This window comes from Notolabrus celidotus, chromosome 18, assembly GCF_009762535.1.
Source record: "Notolabrus celidotus isolate fNotCel1 chromosome 18, fNotCel1.pri, whole genome shotgun sequence".
NCBI classification, from domain to species: domain Eukaryota; kingdom Metazoa; phylum Chordata; class Actinopteri; order Labriformes; family Labridae; genus Notolabrus; species Notolabrus celidotus.
Genome location: NC_048289.1, coordinates 17,269,621 through 17,286,549, shown reverse-complemented (window position 1 = coordinate 17,286,549; position 16,929 = coordinate 17,269,621). Strand labels below are relative to the sequence as shown.

General features: G+C 38.0%; 1 protein-coding gene across 1 annotated transcript; it reads left to right on the top strand.

The window, feature by feature from the left end:
* The first annotated feature begins 854 nt into the window (after window positions 1–854).
* On the top strand, window positions 855–16,617 carry slc35g1 (solute carrier family 35 member G1). The gene is made up of 5 exons (XM_034707111.1): window positions 855–1,441; window positions 4,868–5,048; window positions 7,998–8,132; window positions 8,510–8,706; window positions 11,798–16,617. The coding sequence occupies exons 1-5, from the start codon at window positions 1,096–1,098 to the stop codon at window positions 12,208–12,210; spliced, it is 1,272 nt and encodes a 423-aa protein (XP_034563002.1). The 5' UTR covers window positions 855–1,095; the 3' UTR covers window positions 12,211–16,617.
* Window positions 16,618–16,929: the final 312 nt, after the last annotated feature.

The following is a 16,929-nucleotide window of genomic DNA, read 5'->3' as shown; positions in this document are numbered from 1 at the left end:
CTATTTTTTGGGCTTTTTTTGCCTTTATTATAGAGGACAGCTGAAGAGAGACAGGAAATGTGGGGAGTAGAGAGTGGGGGAAGACATGCAGGAAATAGTCGACCGGTCGGGAATCGAACCAACGACCCCTGCAACGAGGACTGTAGCCTCTGTATGTGGGGCGCTTAGACCACTAGGCCACCAGTGCCCCCACCCTGAAATTCTTAAACATGATTGTCCATTTGCCATGTCAGAGGCATTACTTATATTGAAATCAGTTATTGTGTTGTTGTGTTTCAACAAGCTGCAGAGACTGTAGTTTCTTTTTTGCTTTGATTTTGGACAATCATCTTCATTTTGAGTCCTTAAAGAGTTCAGTTCAGCAAATTTAAATGTTGACACTCTGTCGAGTTACAATATTAATCTTAACATTAGAAATCTACAAATTTCTAACATTTGTTAAATTATTCTATAAAAAGAAGTCAAAGTAGATGTGATTATTGGAGGTAACCCTACTAGGTTTGGGGTAAGCCCCTAATGTTTTCCACGCCTGGCCACCCCTTAACAGTCAGTGCCCCAGTTTGGCCGCCCAGGTCAAAACTGCCTGGCTCCGTCACTGTTAAAGAGTAAAATATTCGGCCCACTATGAGATTCATCATGGCAAAAAAAAAAACAACAGTTGTTTTTGTAGAAAGATATTTTATTTTTCAGAATGTACTTTTTTGCACTAAAACAAAGGGAAACATTTAGAGTTGTTGTTATTTATATGTTATGTTCTGATTTTACTGGTCCAGCCCACTTCAGATCAACTTGGGCTGTATGTGGCCCCTGAACTGAAATGAGTTTGACGCCCCTGCTCTTGAGTGTTGGTTGATTCAAACCTCCACTGTTTCTCTACAATGGGCGTAAACGCCTGGTAATGTTATAGTTGTCCAGCAGAGTTGGCTTGGGTTTATTTCTGCCCCCCAGTGGGTAAAGCAACCACCGCATGGGAGTTTGTATCCTGCTACCAAGGTTAGACATTAACCTTGTCTTTTCTCAGTCACTCAGGGCACCAAAAGAAGGCGGACGGTACTCTGTCCGAGGCATGCTGTCGCTTCGCCGTCACATCTTACTATGGGCGACTGTAACAACTGCACACACGAGCGGGCTTTAACCGTGGAGGACGACATTACTGTAGTGTTTCACAAAGTTGATTCCAGCCATGGCAGGAACAGCCTGGACGAACACGACGAGAGTGGCGATGATGAGCGGACAGCAGAGAGGATTTACCTGCGAAGTAACTGTCGCGGTTACGATTATGAAGACGATGATGATGCTGAGCAGAAGGAAGAAGAAGCGAGGGGAAGCGAGTATTCACCGGAAGGCGGCGAGGAGGAGGAGAAGAGGAAGAATACGCTATGCCCGCCGGCGTTCTGCGTCAGGAGCGAGCCCGCATCCCGAGAGGAGAACGCACGTGAAGGTAGAGGAGACCGCTCACTTAGTTAAACTGTGTTGTACCAAAGCCTCATTAATGCCAACTGTTCATGAAATTTGAGACAAGGAGAAGAACATTCAACGTGAGGAGCAGGGAGCACTGAGTTCCTGCGTAGCTTTCACGTTATCTAACCGTGAAAACGTCCATTGAAACGTCATAAATCAGTAGCGCTGTTATCACGTGGGGGGTATTAGCCTATTGGCAGTTCTATATTCAAATGAAATTACTAGAGATGGGATTTATGGCTCTCTGAAGGGAACCGTTCAAAAGACTGGCTCTTTGGCTCATTGTTATAGTTATTCATTTTTTAGAAGTCAACCAGGGGTAACTCGTTTTTATCAAGGAAACAACCACTGTTAGCAGGTTATAAGATAAGATTTGAATCAGAATAAGGCAAGGCCAGGCAAGGCAGCTTTATTTGTATAGTGAATTTCATACACGAGGGCAACTCAATGTGCTTTACATTAAAACATTAAAAGCATTGGAAACATTCAGACAAGCATAAAAGAACAGAATTAAAATGACAAATATAATAAAACAGAAAAGAATATTAGAAATATGTTTAAAAAAATATATTAAAATTTGCATTTAAAGTGAGTTGAAATGAGCTAAGATAGGAAGGCAGTGGCAAATAAGAAAGTCTTAGTCTTTTTTTTTAAAGAGGTGAGAGTTGGAGATCTACAGTTTTCAGGGAGTTTGTTCCAGATATGTGGTTCATAATGACTAAACGCTGCTTCACCATGTTTCGTTCTGACTCTTGGGACGGAAAGCAGACCAGTACCTGATGACCTCAGAGGTCCAGATGGTTCATACAGTAGCAGCAGATCAGTAATGTATTTTGGGCCTAAACCATTCAGTGCTTTATAAACCATCAGCAGGATTTTAAAGTATATCCTCTGACAGTCAGGAAGCCAGTGTAGAGATCTAAGAACTGGAGTGATGTGATCTACTTTTTTGGTCCTTGTTAGGACTCGAGCAGCAGCATTCTGTATGAGCTGCAGTCATCTGATGGACTTTTTAGAGAGTCCTGTAAAGACACCGTTACAGTAGTCTAGTCTGCTGAAGATAAATGCATGGACCAGTTTTTCTGCGTCCTTATGAGACATAAGTCCTTTAATCCTTGATATATTCTTAAGGTGATAATAGGCTGAATAATGCAAATTTACACATCCCACCAATACACGAATTTTCCTTCACCTAAAAAACTTTGTGGCACTATAAAAAATATGCAGGCTACAGATAGCTTCCATGTAAAACAACTTTACTGTAAAAATTTCCACACAAGAACATTTTAACAATACAGAAAAAAATTTCAGTCACTACTCGTTAATATCTCCTCCTCCCTGATGCAGCAGTAAATAAATGTCTTCACTCTAGTCGGCAGTGCTGACTAATCTCCTCCCCTAAGTTAGCTGGTCTAAGCGCCCCACATACAAAGGCTACAGTCCTCGCTGCAGGGGTCGCTGGTTCCATTCCCAGCCAGTCAACCATTTCCTGTCTCTCTTCAGCTGTCCTATTAAATGAAGGCCAAAAGGCCAAAAAGATATAACTTAAAAAAAAAGAAAAAAGTTAGCTGTGAATATATAGGCATGTTTACAGGCATGGAGCGTGCTGTGGACAACTCATACTGGGAGATGGTATTGATCGTTCACGTGTCACCTGCGTCAACTCAGACTCATGGGGCACGCAAGTGACACGTGAAGGCAGTGTGGGCAATTTGCATAATATATAAAAACGGCTCCCAAATGAACGGCTCGCCACTGCAAATCGGTTCTCATTGTTTACTTAAAAGAGCCGTTCAAAAACTGACTCGTTCGCGAATGTCACATCTCTAAAATAACAGTTAAAGCCACTTTACACCTAAGCTAGGCATGTTTGTTTTTTGTCTGCCAGAATGTTGAATTATCTCTGAATTTACACCATATAAATACTCTGACAACCATTTCACTCTTTCATTGTTATACTTGATTGTTTATATGAGCAAAAGGGTGTAACCTTTAAAGATAAGCTGCAGTAAACCAACTTAACATTTGCATCATCCTTTAAGAGGATGGATGACAGTGCAGATTTTTACCCACAGCACCAGGGCAACCCACAAAGTGTTTTTTCTTTTTCACATCACACTTAAAATAAGAGCTTACTTTCAAGGTAATGCTTTTCTTTTTGCTTCACTTATATTTTGGACTAACAGTCAGGTTTGTTGTTAATTTATTGGTGAGGAGTATTTTTGTGGGGCTTTATTTTGAAGGGTTTAAAAGAAGTGAGGAATGCACGCACCCATTGACCCTGAATATCAGTCCCCCTTAATAGCTCTTGTAACTGAGGAAAATAGGACCTGGCCCACAGAGTGAGTAGGGAGTAAAAGTTGAAGTTCCAATATTCATATCCAGTGACAGTAATTTGTTGTAACTGTGAACAGACTGCCGGCGATAAATAACAAAGTCAAATGTCACATGGTGAAGTGATGGTATGTTCATAATTAAATACAGAATTAAGACTTACATTTAATTTGGAGCAATTTAGCCCTTGAATGCATTATTATTATTATAATCATTGCTTTAACATTTATTATTTATTTATTTATCTATTTATTTCTAGTATTTATCTGATCTTTTTAACTTTACCCTATTTTTAACTTTTCTTTCTACTCTAACTTATTTTATGAATTTTACTGTATTTATTTTATTTTCAAGTATTTTATTTATTGTCATACATTTTATAATTTTACCAAGGCTGTTTTTTTCTGTCTCTCTGTTCTTTTGTAAAGCACTTTGGGCTGCATGTTTTCATGTATGCTATCTAAATAAAGTTGAGTTGAGTTGAGAATCACTTTCTTAAGATCAGTGTTAAATTGCACTAAATAAATGTTGGATATGACTAATACAAATACAGCTAAATTAATCACCCTGCCTCTGTATTCTTTAGGCCTTACAGTTGAAGTGAGAATAAAAGTAACACCAAGCACACATAAATCTGATATCACCTGTCCGATATGACAACGGAAAGGTTTGGATAGGTATTTGGATTGGTGCAAGATAAAGAAAACACATATCTTATTCAGTAAAAGGAGTGGTAAAAAGACCTCACATTGTGAGCTAATACAAAGAGAGAAGCCTGCGTGACCTCTGGTTGAAATCTAATCTTCACAAGCATATCAGTTTATTGCTCCACAGGCAGGGTTTGCAAACACTACACCGCTGTCTTTTGCAGATCTTTTGTTTGTGTTTCTCTCAATAGAGTTTCTACCATGGCCACAAGGGGCTCAACAATACACTCTCAGTTTTTCTTTTTCATTGTGTAGTTACTGTATCAACATTAGCCTAATAAAAACAATCACCATGTTGGTATAATGACACACTTTCTCTCTTCCTTATCTTTGTACTCACTCCTCTTTTTCTTTCTTTTTCACAGGCGTAGAAAAACAGAAGAGATGCCCTGGTCTTGGTTTGTTCTACGCTTTCCTGGCCACAGTTTTCTTCTCCATCATTGCCCTCTTGGTGAAAACCATTCAGGGAGTCCACGCCATAGAGATCAGTGCCATACGCTGCTTCTTCCAGATACTCTTTACTATGCCGTTACTCATCTACAACAAGTAAGCATGATGGAAAAACGCCAATATTTAGATTTCAACTGTTGAACATTCCAACTTTAATCTTAGGTTCAAGATTTATGCATACTGTACAAGCTATAATTAAGGTTACGGTAACACTCATAAACAGTTTTTTATCTCAAGCCAATAACTTACGTTTTATGTTATGTTTGGATAAGCTGCATAAACTCAGCAGAGTAGAACAATTCCCACATTTGTGTTAATGCCTCTGTACCCAATTCAAAGACATTTATCCTGGCGTAACATATAATCAACGTGTCAAATGCTCAAACAACATGCAGTTGTCACAATACTGTGGAAAAAACATTTATACAAACTCCTTGAGCTGTTAAAGGAAAATAAACTCTCTTGATCCAGTGTTGGGAAGGTTTGAAAGCTCCCATTCCATCCCACATGAAGCCATGATTTTTTTTAAATGGTTATGAGACAGACTGAAATTAATAATTATGTATCCATATGACCTACAAAAGAAAGATTGACCATTGGTACAAAAATGTAGTGTTTCTCTTAAGTTATTTCAATATCTAAAACTGCTGCTCCAGAGTAGGTTTCAGACAAAGTAATAAAACGCAGGGCTGTTGAAATTGCATTTTTGATACTTTCAACTGAAAGATACAAGAAAAAAAAAAACAAGACTCAGAGCTTTTCTCTATTGTAACTGACAGTTCTACCCAAAATCAGAAGGTTTAGATGTTTGAGAGACCTCCAAAGTTCCTTGCTTCTCTTTAGCTTTTGGTCACAACACTGTTCAACTTGTTAATGTCAAAAAGTAAAACAGATATCATCCTAAAAATTCCCTACACACAACACAAAATGTTAATCTGGTTAAGCCATTGAGGCCTGTAAGGAATGTGAAAGATGTTGAATAAAAACAGGGTTAACATTGAAATATTCTGTTGGGTTTTTCGGGGGACCTTTTTTGTTTGGTTTACCTAGCTAACAAAGGCTTGCTCACTAGCGTGGAAAGACAATAACCGCTAGCTTATTCACCCAGACTTCCAAACTGGTAAAATAACCAGCTTGCTGTTTACAAATTGGTTTATAAGACAAAGGAACCAACACTACGTAAATGCAAGGTGGCTTTTACAGTCAGCTAGCTAGCGTGTTCAACAGTCATTTTTGCTAGCAAGGTAATGTCTTATCATTTGTTGGCTAGCTGCAAAATTCTATATCAGCTAAGTTATGAGGTGTAATAAATGTTGAGTTTAGCTGTTATTGTATTGTATAACTGTAAAAAGCTAAGTAGTATATATAATTATGTATGTTACTAACATTCAGTTAGGTGTTAGTTACATCACTGTATGACATAAGCTGAAGCAATCACAAGAGAAACAAATGAGTTCTTTAGAGCAGGGGTTCCCAAACTTTTCAGCCCACGACCCCTAAAATATAGATGCCAAAGACTTGCGACCCCCACTGTCCCTTAAAGTGAAAGTGATTTAATATGGCTTCATTTAGCTGGTCTACAGAAAATTAGTTTAACTATATCTGAGCATGTGGCTGTGTTTCCTGTGCTGTTATGAATTAACCTACTGCTACTGATGCTTTTGATAACAAACTGTTCACTAACCCTAAATTTGGGAGTCATCTGGCAAATATAAAGGCAGAAAACACATTACATTTTCTATTTCAAGGTTTTTAAGTCAAGTTCAGCAACTATTTTTGCTGACATTTGTTACTATAATGGGTAAAATGTACTATTTTTAGATAACTTTTGTCATTAAAATAATTTATGGCTTTTTTTCAGTATTTCTTTGTTCACCACAAGTTAAAAATATATATATATACAGTTGTGCTCATAAGTTTACATACCCTAGCAGAATTTGTGATTTTTTTGAGCCATTTTTCAGAGGATATGAGTGATAAGAGAAATGTACGTCGCTTTGGATAAAAGCTTCTGCTAAATGACATTGTAAGATTGTAACACTTTTTTTTCACTCATGGTTAGTGGTTAGGTGAAGCAACATTTTTATTCAAACAACTGTGTTTACTCTTTTTATATCATAAAGACAACAGAAACTACCCAAGAAACCATAAATTCTGCTAGGGTATGTAAACTTATGAGCACAACTGTAAGTAAGGCAAAACCAACAAAGAGAAGAAAAAATAAATAAATACAAAAAAATGCTAATGCATAATAATAATGATAATGATAATAATTACAATAATAATAAATAAATAATAATAAACAGCACAAACAAAAATGAAGATAAACATAAGAAAACAAGGTAAATAAACAAAAATAAATAATAATACAAATAGTAACAATATATTCTTTTTAAATAACTTTTTTTAAAAAAACATTCTTGAAGACATCTCACGACCCCCCATTTGTGTCTCGCGACCTCCCAGAGGGTCCCGACCCACACTTTGGGAACCCCTGGTTTAGAGCAAAATTATGCAGTGTTTTTTAAAATATTTTTGGGGGCAAAATTTAAAGCAACAGAAATGGATGAAATTAAAGCAAACTTAAGTTTATCTTACTGGATCAGACCAACTTGACCTGTTTGCTTAGCAAATCAGCCATCCAAAACAAGTCATGTGACACTAATGTCCAGTTTATAAAATACTGTTCAATCATTAAGAGATATTTTTTACAACAACCACAGTTCTTCTATTCATTTATCTATTCATCCATATACCCATGTGTCCCTTACATTCCTCCTTTTTTGACATTAATCATTATCACCTCTCTGTTTAGCCCCAATCATACACCCATCCATCCGTCACTGTCATCTTCACATGACCTAGATCTATCCATCTGTCTTTCCAGCCTTCCCATCATTTGTCTTCTTTCAGCCCACTCCTTGCTGAAAAATATTTTGGCAAAAAATCTGTGTATAACTTCCTCTGTCACTCAGTCCTATCACCCATCCATCCATCCATCCTGTCATTCATTCATCCATCATCCTCCTGTCTCCTCTCCTCCAGGACAGGTTTCCTCGGTCCCAAGGAAAAACGTAAATATCTGGTGCTTCGAGGTTTCATTGGCTCCAACGCCATGATCTTGCTCTTCTATGCTGTTCAACAGATGCCGCTTGCAGATGCCACCGTCATCATGTTCAGGTAATTGGAAACTGATTGTGCATTAGTGGAGATTATAGTATAATTACAGATATTCTCTGTCTTGAGGATTTATACGGCATTCACCTTGTATTGTTAATCTCCTTCTCATTGTCATTCATTCATCTCCCTTATCTGTTTCCACATTATTCTTAATTATCTCTCTCCCATATCCAAGCAGTAATTGATAGAGTGGATTTGAATGGAGCTAGATAGCTTATATGAGACAAATCTGTTGAGACAAAAAACAAAATTTTCTCCAATTAGCCCTGAACGTCCTTCTATTATTAAACTACCTAGCTGTCACAATACATTTATTACCTTTCCACCTCATCTCACTGCACTGTATTCTTTTCTTCATTTGTTCCCCTCCCTTTTAGTAATCCAGTCTTTACCTCCCTTCTGGCCTGGATCTTCTTAAAGGAACGGTGTACAGTCTGGGACGGCGTCTTCACTATTTTTACCCTCACTGGAGTCATCGTCATCGCCCGACCGCCATTTATCTTTGGCCAGCATTTACATGGCATCGAAGGAAAATACACAAATCACATAAAGGGGACCATTGCTGCCTTTGCAGGTGATATAATTGATTAAGATGCTATAAAGCACTTATACAACAGTAGGAAAATTGTCCATTAAAGCTATAAGTCATACAGGAGGAAGTATTATGGTGACTATGAAACCATTAATTACTATTAAAGTGCAGGGGATTCAAATGTAGTATTTTTTGTCCCCTGCCTTTGTTGTTAATAGAATCCACTTAACACAGTATTCTAAAGGTACCATTAGCCTCAAAGCTGAGGGATAATGGAGCGAGAGCGGGTGGTTATGTGAATTTAAACCCTGACAGGGTGAGGAGGGAGGGGTCTTGTCTTGCCATGAAAGGAATTACATTTCAACTCAACTCAACTCAACTTTATTTATATAGCACCTTTCATGCATACATGAAAACATGCAGCCCAAAGTGCTTCACAGAATAACAGAGACAGAAAACAACAGCAATGGTAAAATTATAAAAGCCATGATTTTAAATAAAATACTTAAAAAAAAAAGAAAATCAACACAGTAAAATAAATAAGATAAGTAAGAGTTGAAAGAAAAGTAAAAAATAAGGTAGAGTTAACAAGATCAGATGAACACAAGAAATAGATAGATAAATAATTAATAACATTTTATAAATAAATAAATATTTTTTTTATAAATAAGATAAATCTGTGTTAAAGCAATGATGAAAATAACAATGATTAAAATAATTATTAGAATAATAAAAATAATAATGCAGTCCAGGGCTTAAAATGTGCATAACTACCCTCTCACTATACATTATATTATAACCTTGCTACAAAAAAAAATGCCAACAAATTGATGCAAAATATCTATTTTGAAAAAAAAATTATTGATTTAAAAAATTGTATAAGGCTTAAAATGTAGTCCCTGAAATTCCAGGGTCGATAATGCTTTCATATCTGACAATTCTAATCACCCTCCTTTGGGGATGAATTAATATTAAACTAAACAGTTTGATTCACAGTCAAGTCAAAACATTCGGCTGCTTTTTTTGTTAAAATTAATATTAAACCCTAAATTTCCATTAAAGATAATGTTAGACAAAGTGGAGAGGACTTCTTACAACTTCTTATGATGAGATTTCTGTCCTCATCCGGCTCTCTTTCTTCACAGAGCTTTGCAGTTGACACACATTTGGACATAAAGAGGAAAATGTCAAAACTTTTAACATTGATGCTATTATCACTACATTTTATGATTTAACCCTCCTGTTATGTTCGTTTCTTAGGGACAGTAATAATGGTCCTGGGTCAACTTGACCAGGGCATATTTAATGATCAAAAAGTGTCAGAACCCCAAACAATCCCAATAATCTCATTATCAACTCCATTAATTACCATTTAAATCAATATATAGTGCAATGGTGTTCTTTAATTCTCACAGATCACGGTTCAATGAGGATAACTCACTCATTTTCATGAATATTCATGTTCAAACTTTTTTAAATGTACATTGAAAAGCCCTAAATATAAATACAATAGTTTTACATGACTTAAATTTTTTTTAATTTTATTTCACATTTTTGAATTATTTTTTTTTATGTAGTGCAAATGTACATTTTGCAAATGTGTGAAATGAGCCATTTTCAATGTATATGTTGTTTACGCTTATTAAGCCAAGCAGAAGAAATTTCATAGAAAAATAATACTTTTGACATTTTCTTTTTAGATTTTTTAACTTTGAAATGGGTCAATTTCACCCGCAACATAACAGGAGGGTTAAGGTAATTAGCGATTAGCAACTTGGAGATGCACTCACCAGCTCTAGGACAAGATGTCGCTCCACTTTTCCTTATCAGAGATGAGGGGGGCCCTCTAGCTCTCATTATTTCCCAACTCTTAAGACCACCCTGAAATGTAAACTATAATTTCTGACACAATCTTTTGCCATTTAAAATGCAACTAGCAAAGTTTTTGCCACAGTGATGACAAAATGTGCCAGACTCTTTCCTACAAATTGATTTGATACGACGTGTGTGATCAGGTTGTCCCTAGCATTGCTTTTGTTGTTGAGAATTAACAACTGTTATGATGTGAATTTGACTAATTAGAATCAAGTATTTCACACAGCTGGGTAAAAAGTATATTTAGCTGTTACTTTCCACAAGATTTGCTGATTTAGTTCGCTCTGGTGTCCCCTCAGTAAGCAATCATCACCAGATACCTTTCTGAAAAGCCCAGCCGGAAATTAAATTCTGTTTCTTGAGCTGGTGAGAACTAGTGGCAGGTCCTTTAGCTCAAGGATTAACTGATGGGATTTTTGTGGTCAAAAGTCAAAGACACTCTGATCTCTTCACATCGATCTTGTTCTTGTAAAAGCCCAGTTCTTAGTACTTCTGAGTACTGAGTTGACATCGGCAGCATGTTTCCCACCAGAAATTATTCACTGGACTAATTTAGACTAGAAGAGATAATTTTAATTTGCCAAAAAAATACACAGAAGACTATTTGTTATACTATTTTTTTCAAAGACCTCAATGCTAGTGACTTGAGGATTTGTCAATGGATTGAGAGTTTTTCCCAACGTAGGTGGGCTTAATAACGCCTCTTCAGAAACTTAAGGGTGACATCACTGAAACTACGTCCTTGTTTTTATACAGTCGATTTTTTTTATCTTGTTGCATTTTTCATAGTGCAATTTACAATCTTAAGAGTACACCACTGTGAGTAATTGGACTAAATGGTGAGTTGTCTCAGTCCTTGAAACCCTTCATACCATCATTTTTATTAACCCTGCAGTCACACAAAACAATATGCATGAAATTACTTTTCATTATCTTAACCAGAGGGTGCAACTGTTCTTGCCTCAGCAGGTATGGAGGCCAAAGCAGCTTACACTTCCCTGATTTTAAGTAATTTCCAAGCATGATTAAACTGAACTTAGGCCTGCAAAAGTGAGCCTGCAAAACCACCACAACATTGTCTGATTGCATTCCTCTATAGACAGGAGGTGATGTCACCATTTTAACTGAGGGGAAAAAGTAACAAGAGGGTTATTTAACTCAAATAATTAAAGAGTCATCTGTCCATTTTATTGGTTAGCTATTTTTTCATCGAACTGCTGACTTCATTCTAACTCTCTTTCTGTTTATTTATTCATAGGAGCTGTTGGATCTGCTTTTACATATGTTGTCATTCGCAAGATTGGGAAGAGTGTCCATTACTACCTCTCTGTCTGGTACTATGCCGTCATCGGCTTCATCGAGTGCATCATCACTGTATCCGTCCTGGGGGAATGGAGGCTTCCGGCCTGTGGCCGCGACCGCTGGTTGCTGATGCTGATTGCTGTCCTGGGTGTCGCCGGGCAGACCTTCCTCACAAAGGCCCTGCAGATTGAGAAGGCCGGACCGGTGGCCCTGATGAGAACTTTCGATGTGGTGCTGGCGTTCATCTTCCAGTTTATTTTCTTTAACCGTGCACCGACCTGGTGGAGCCTGGGCGGTGCGCTGTGCGTCGTGTTGAGCACTAGTGGAGTAGCATTCAGGAAGTGGTACAGCAACTCGCGAAAGAGCTGAGAAGGAAGAGAACATAGAGTACTTTGGTACTACTATTTATTCTTTTACTCTATCATGTGTTTTTGATTTCTTCTGTATTTTACTCGTTATTTAGACGAAAGCTCTTTAAAAAGAGAAACATAGAGATATCGTCTAATGATGAAGCTATGATAGTTTTCAATTTGAAAATTGAAGTCTTTACATCTAGTAGAGTTGATCCCTAAGAATCAACCTGTGTAATACATACTGTATAGTTATGCATTCATTTTTTTAAATGAACACATCAATGAAGGTAATAAGAGGAGGGAAAAAATACCCCCAACCATATCCTGTTCTAAGCAGCCTATGAAGCTAAGTAACTGCCTACTAAACAGAGTATACCGCTCATCTCTTCCATAATGGACATGTTTTCTACAAAATGAGGGTGAAAGTTCTAATCATAATGAAACAGTTGGAAGCTAAATGCTTTTTTAAATTCAGGAGTGGGGTTGTATGAGATAGTTGTCAATAGTAATTGTATGACCAACAGAGGATCCTGGTTAGCTTGGCCTCTTAAGCCCTGTATCCACCAAGCGGTTCAGTTCGTCTCTGTACGGCACGCATTATGTGGCGTTTCCACTGACTAAAACCGGGACAGGTCCCCAAATTACCGAGCCGTACCATCCCACTTTTTGGTACCCTTCTGTTGGGGTGCCAGACATACCGATCTGACCCCAGAAGGTGGAGCTAGAAACACTGCAGTCCGTTGATTGGTCAAAAGAATCGTCACTTCCTGTGTGACAGCGGTAATAAAGAACAACACATAACCCCGCCATGTTTAAATCTCCAGTGGACTTCGGGAAGATAACTGTTTTTGTTTGGAAAATGGCGTCAAGAAACAGCGTTTCATGGTCGACCACGGAGCTGCAGACTTACCTCGCGTTTTTGTTCTTCGTTGCATTTATTAGCAGGGTACACTGTCGCACTGCCATGACGTCACGCTATTACGTAGCTGACACGGCTATCAGCATCCGGCTCACATGCCGCCCACCAAGTAGGGCACGGTTAGCTGTGGAAACGCAAACAGGATCAGGCATTACCGATCCGACCCGTACCAAACTGTACTGATCCATTCAAGACTGCTTGGTGGAAATGAGCCATTAGTTGAGAATCAGAACAGAAGCTTGGCCATCAACTGTTGCAGACAAGGTCAGCTCTACCACATACTATGTCTAAGTCTGACCTAAACACTAATTTCAGTTGAAGTGTTAGCGCTGTGTAGAAGTTTTTCAGTGCTTTACTTCACTGTCAGAAAGCCTCTTTGTTTTGCCGACGTGTGCCATCCGTGTTCCTCCACCTGCAGTGCACTGATCAGTTATTCACGTGTGTGATGTACGAGACATGACATTTTCCTTGTACTCTGAGATGCAAAAATCTAGAGATTGACAATATACCATTTACATACAGTATATTTGACGTAATGTTAAGCAAGAGACTCACTTCCATTTGGCTTTTCTGATTTAACTTCTAAAAATTGAAGAAAGTCAGTAAAACAGGGGCGTTCAGTACAACAGGGAGCGATGCAGACTGCAGCTGTATGCGAGTCGCTGGTATCCTCTGATTCTGAAAGATACTGAAATACTATTGTTATCAAGTCCCACTTATGACAGCAGTTATCTTTCTCGGTTTGAGGGCATGGGCTCAAAGTTTATGAATAGCTGATCAGCGCACTGGCGGAGGAACACGAATGTGTCCACAAATAATGCAATAGCAAACTGGCAGCAAAGTAGGACACTGAACATTTTCTAAATAGAGCGTACTATTAGACCAATACTAGTGTTTGGGTCTGGCTTTGTTAGATTTACCTAAATTGTGTAGGTGAGTTGACCTGACTACAGCAGTTTAGAGCTAAGTTTCTATTCCTTTACCCTCGTTGGCTTCTCAACAAAGGGGCTGAACTGTAGGTAATACACTTACTATTGAAAAGTACTTCATACGATTGATGATTTTGATTGATGACGATATAAACCCTAACTTCATCTTAAAAGAAAAAAAAGTTTTAAAAAAAAGGATTTATCCCATTAAAGGACAGGCTCACTCACAATTTCTTTTTGCTTTAACCTTCAATAACCAAAGAGAGAGGTTTACCGCACTGGGACCAATCCTATTGTGTCATACTTAAAAACTTAAACTACATATTTTATTTCATAGTGGTATTTACTAATAGAGTAGTAAATTAAAAGAGTATATACCTCACATATGTGATGTATTTGCAAACAATAGCACATCACAATGTTTTCTAGCAAAATAAGCTCCACTGCAAGAATTCAAGTCAACAAAAACAAATCTGAAAGCTGGAAATGAAGCTCTAAAATCACTTTTGTTTTTACTTGAAAACAGGGTCACGCTGGATTCTCTCAGGGATCGCATTCCAACTTTTTTTAAAAGCCCAAACAGGACATTTAATCTTGTCCAACCCAAACATATTCATTTTGAATGACTGTTTTCATCATACTGATTTTTACTTTGGCTTTTCTTCCCCCTTTTCCTTGAATGGACAACTTATTAAGCTGAAATACATCATTATCAAATCCAGAACTAATCAATCATTAACAATATCTTTAAAGTGCCTTAAGTAGGGAGCTTTTACCCTCTAGCCCCCCTCAGTTCTCAGTAACCAGCATCTTGTTCTGTAGCAGATCTCAGGTGTGACAGTACATAAGAATATGACTATGACCTAAGGTGACCCGGAAATCACATAGATGATTTCATACTTAAGTGATAGAAACTTAAGATGAAGTCTGACAAAGAGGCCATACTGACATCTTCATGGCCTAAGGAGGAGTCAACTCTGTCGTCTCATCTCACAGTTTAAGTTTCTAATAAGCGTGCTCAACAGTCTAAAAATATGATGCTCAGAGGGGGGATGTTGTTTGCACTTTGTCTTTGCTGGAGGGGGAGAAAAAGTGTCACTAACCTGCCACTTTAATTCAACAAATGAAGCTATCATCTCAAAAGCTGCTCACAAAGAATGCTCCCAGGAAAGACGATAGCTTCCTCAATTAATTCAAGCACGTAAGGAAGAAAGATGAGAGGTGCAACCTTTGCAGGTTCTGCCGAGTGAACACTGCAGAGCTCGGATGAATAGTAATGAACCTGTCACATTTAAGCTGACATTGAGGTGATACTCTTGAGTAGCTTTGTGTTAGCCTCAGTGACTTTAATCATACATTTGTGATTCTTGTGCCATGTACTTAGAGACATAAAGATCATTCATTAGTGGGTTCGTGTACAAGGTTGAGTCGAAGTTCCCCTGAAGCTACGGGGATTAGTTAAAGTCCTGTGAGGAGTTTGATTGGTTATGAAACAAACTTAAATTAATGCTGACCCTGACCAACAAAAGCAAACAACAGCATCAGCAACAGGATTGACTTTTTCTATATAGTAATTTTGAATGCCTGGAGCCACTGCCATTGGATCAGGGGTGGATCCAGGGGTGGCCAGGGATGGCTGATGCCCTCCTTGAAATCAGTTCAGGTACAAATCCTTCCTAAAGGTAGTGATATTAATTTTAAGGGCTGAAAGAAGTCAAGGAACTGACTATCATTTTCAGATTCGCCCTATATAGTATGAAGGAATAAAAACCCAAAGAAGGAATTTTAATTCCTCAAGATAAATTACGACTTCACCAAAAACAGGTACTGTTCTTTCGAGGTAACTTCAAAGCCAAGCAATATTGGATTTTAAGCTAAAAGCAATACTGTCCTTCACCTTTTAGCACCAAACAGTTACCTTGTGTACCACCTCCTCAGCCACAGTGTTCTGAAATATGATCTTTATGTGTAATTGTTCAATGCAACCCCTTTAAATACCCTTCTTTCCAGGGCTGTGGGTATTTAGCACAGTAACCTGCTTCTTCTGCTCTGCCCTGTTTTAGTGTCTTGTATAACTCATACTGTATTTTTAGTATTAAGCAGGGAGTTTCCTGCTGTCAAGACTGATGAAGTCACAGCGCATCTGCAGTCCTCTGTTGCAGAAATGTTTACTTGGGTGCAATGTAGCTGAAAAAAGAAAGGCAATTACTGCTGCTAGACTGCGCAATTTAATATCCTGCAGTTTCTTCCCTTCTGTTCCACAAAGGCTGCTGTGTCTGTTTTTGTTCCACCTGTTTAGAACTGTCGGCACAGTCGGCATCCTCAGACTCCCCTCCGATTTCACTTCTTCCTTTCATACTGTGAACTCTTCATCATTGAACCCTGAAGTCTAAGTGTGCACATTGTTGTTTTTTATGTAATATGGACCTATGTGACACATATTTAGGCAGTGATGTATTTAACATTTTCTGTATGAAGGCTTATGAAGGAAAACTTAAAGGTACAGTATGTAAAATTAAAATATTTAGCTCCATCTGTATTGTTCAGATTTTACATTAAAACGCTCCCATGCTCAGCCCTCGCATTTGTGAAGCTACGGTGGCCTTCAAGGACTAGGAGCTCCAGTGATGCATGATGGGTGTAGTCAACATTTTACCATCAAAAACGTCTATCTATACCAAGCGGCAACCTCCGGTCTCAAACTATGAAGCCCATGCAGAAGTGTTATAAACTGCACTTCATCAAGAATCTGCTTGAGGCTGGCTGCAGAAACAACAGAAACCACATAGACACCAATTCAAAAAAGACGATCTTTGCAGCATTAATAAACATGTTTACAGCCTGGTTCAAAAAACGGCTTGACTGTATGTAACTAATTTCTCTATTG

Bases quoted from the DNA above. Each gene is read 5' to 3' on its own strand.
- slc35g1 (XM_034707111.1), top strand. From the start codon at position 1,096: ATGGGCGACTGTAACAACTGCACACACGAGCGGGCTTTAACCGTGGAG. The intron at 1,442-4,867 runs GTAGAGGAGACC...TCTTTTTCACAG, and splicing joins AGAGGAGAACGCACGTGAAG to GCGTAGAAAAACAGAAGAGA. The intron at 8,707-11,797 runs GTGATATAATTG...ATTTATTCATAG, and splicing joins GACCATTGCTGCCTTTGCAG to GAGCTGTTGGATCTGCTTTT.